The sequence below is a fragment of the Helobdella robusta genome (genome assembly GCF_000326865.2).
Source record: "Helobdella robusta unplaced genomic scaffold HELROscaffold_8, whole genome shotgun sequence".
NCBI lineage: Eukaryota > Metazoa > Annelida > Clitellata > Rhynchobdellida > Glossiphoniidae > Helobdella > Helobdella robusta.
In genome coordinates, this window is record NW_008705459.1 from 2,071,451 (window position 1) to 2,073,736 (window position 2,286).

Below are 2,286 nucleotides of genomic sequence, written 5' to 3' on the forward strand. Positions count from 1 at the left end.
ATTAATCAAGAATATAAATAATTTAATGAATCAATAAATAAATTGATGGATGGACGAAATAATGAACAAATAAATAAATGAAACTAGCGAATGAACGAACGAACGAGCGAATAATATGATTTTAAAAAATGAGATTGAAGAACTTTAGAGTGGAATGCACTTTTAATGGCACATTTCCTGCCATGGCGTGCAGTCCGGATTATCCTTTATTTCGTTTTTATCCTTTTTAATTAATTTTACATTCGTCGAATTTATGTTGAGAAGTTCCAATTTAATTTTTTTATATTTCAATTTCTACTCATTCAAATTTTCAAATATTATTAATGCCAATTTTAGTTGCTTAAGAGTCAAATTTGCGATAATTGTATCCACTACACTTAAACAACAGCACAGCCTACACAAGACTGGTCAACATAATTTTAGTAGAATGACTTTTTTAGAATTATAAAAATTAGAGCACTTATTGATTGATAACATTTTTAGGTGTTTAGTGTTTGAGAGATTCATTCTCTTAAGATCCTCAACCTCGGATGAATTTGTCACACTCATACTTGCGTTGATCGCTCGGAGACTCAACTTTTAAGGAAACGTCTCGACAGATTTTATAAAATGGATCAGTTTACTGTTTTGAAGATAGTTATTTTCATGAAAGAATTAGCAAACAGGTTATAAAAATATAAAGTGAGATGAAAATTAGGTTTTTTGTTTAATTCATTGTAAATAAATATTCATTGATTTCAAAAAGAAGATATTCATCAATGGTATTATCCGTTATGTTCCATAATTTAAAATACAATCACCCGAACACCTAATTATAGCGAAACCTTCAAGATCATGATGTGAGTTGCTGAACTCTAATTAATATTCATTGGAACGTCTTCAAAAAGGTTGAGCTGTTTGTTTGCAGGTGTGTTGCGCCTTTAAAAATTTCTCATGAAGACGTAAATTTTTTAATAGTTTTTGCGTGCGAATTAATTTCGTTCTTTTTCAGTTCCGTATCACATCATTTTTGAGTATTTTACGGTGATGCTTTGAAAGGGCTGGGATTAGTGGCGAATTTAGGCATAGGCGCACTAGGCGCGCGCCTAGGGTCCCCAGATTTTAGGGGCCCCCAAAACTTGAAAAATGAGTTTTTTGGAGGCTTCAAAATATTTCGCACAAAAAATTTAATAAGTTTGAGAAAAATTAATTTTACATTTTCAGATAATATATTTCATAATTATTTCTAAATATTTTTGAACAACGTATGAAAAAAATTATACAAACAACAATTTATGCGTAGCGTTGCCAAAAATGCGCGCGCGAATTTTCGCTCAACCCTAAATTAAAAATGTAAACAAACTTTTGAATTGTGGTAAAATTCGAACACTATTGGCGCATCTTACGTCACAGATCTCAATTAAAAATTTCAATTCAAATTTTAATTTTTTGCAATAACTAATTGTTAATTGCCAGTTTATTACACTATTTTAATAATTTCACTGTGGATGAATGATCATTTTTCCTTTCTGCTGCTGATTGCAACACAATCGTTTCATTAAAATTAAAAATTTAAAACAATGTCTATGAGACAATATCCCTCAGGTGCAAAAAAACGTGATATTCATAAGAAAAGAAAAGCAGAAGATGCGAAAAACGAAGGCGCCTTGTTGACATTTTTAGCGAAACGACCGGTAACCCCATCATCAGAAACTACTCAAACAGAAATAACAGCTGGTAATCAAAGTGCAGTCGTCTCGGCAACAGCCAGTATGGATTCTGAGTCCTATCCAACAGAATTGCCAGAATCTGAACCGCCGGCTGAAGGTTCTATAGAGGTCGCGAGTAATGAAACTGTCGATAACAACTGTAGTGAAATTTTGACAGATATTGCTATGTGGCCAGCGAATTTGACAGAAACCATGCGTAATTATGTTTTGGATTTCAAACCAAAAAATGTTGGCGACTTTTCACGCGCTAGCATGTTGATGACAGATCGTGGTAGACAATATTTTTGTCATTTGTCTGAATATAACTTTTACTTGACCAAGGCGAATGGCCAAAAAGAAAGACGTGAATGGTTAGTGTTCAGTGAAACTAGTGGAAGTGTTTATTGTTATGTATGCAAACTGTTTCCAAATAAAGCTAGTCAATTTTCAACAAATGGGTGTTCAGATTGGAAAAATATTGCCGCGAAAATTTCTGAACATGAAAATTCGTATGGCCATGTTCAAGCAATGTGCACTTTGGCTAAACGCTTAAACGCAAACGGGCGTATTGACAAACAAATGGCGAAACAGTCAGATG

The 2,286-nt window shown here is 33.1% G+C and overlaps 1 protein-coding gene across 1 annotated transcript in view; it reads left to right on the forward strand.

The window, feature by feature from the left end:
• Positions 1 to 1,559: 1,559 nt before the first annotated feature.
• Positions 1,560 to 2,286, forward strand: part of HELRODRAFT_165515 (hypothetical protein) — a gene marked incomplete at both ends in the record, with an annotated part of 3,252 nt that continues 2,525 nt past the window's right edge. Inside the window, one exon of the mRNA XM_009032080.1 lies at positions 1,560 to 1,937. Within this exon, the coding sequence (XP_009030328.1) occupies positions 1,560 to 1,937 (378 nt within the window). The remainder of the gene's footprint in view (positions 1,938 to 2,286) is intronic.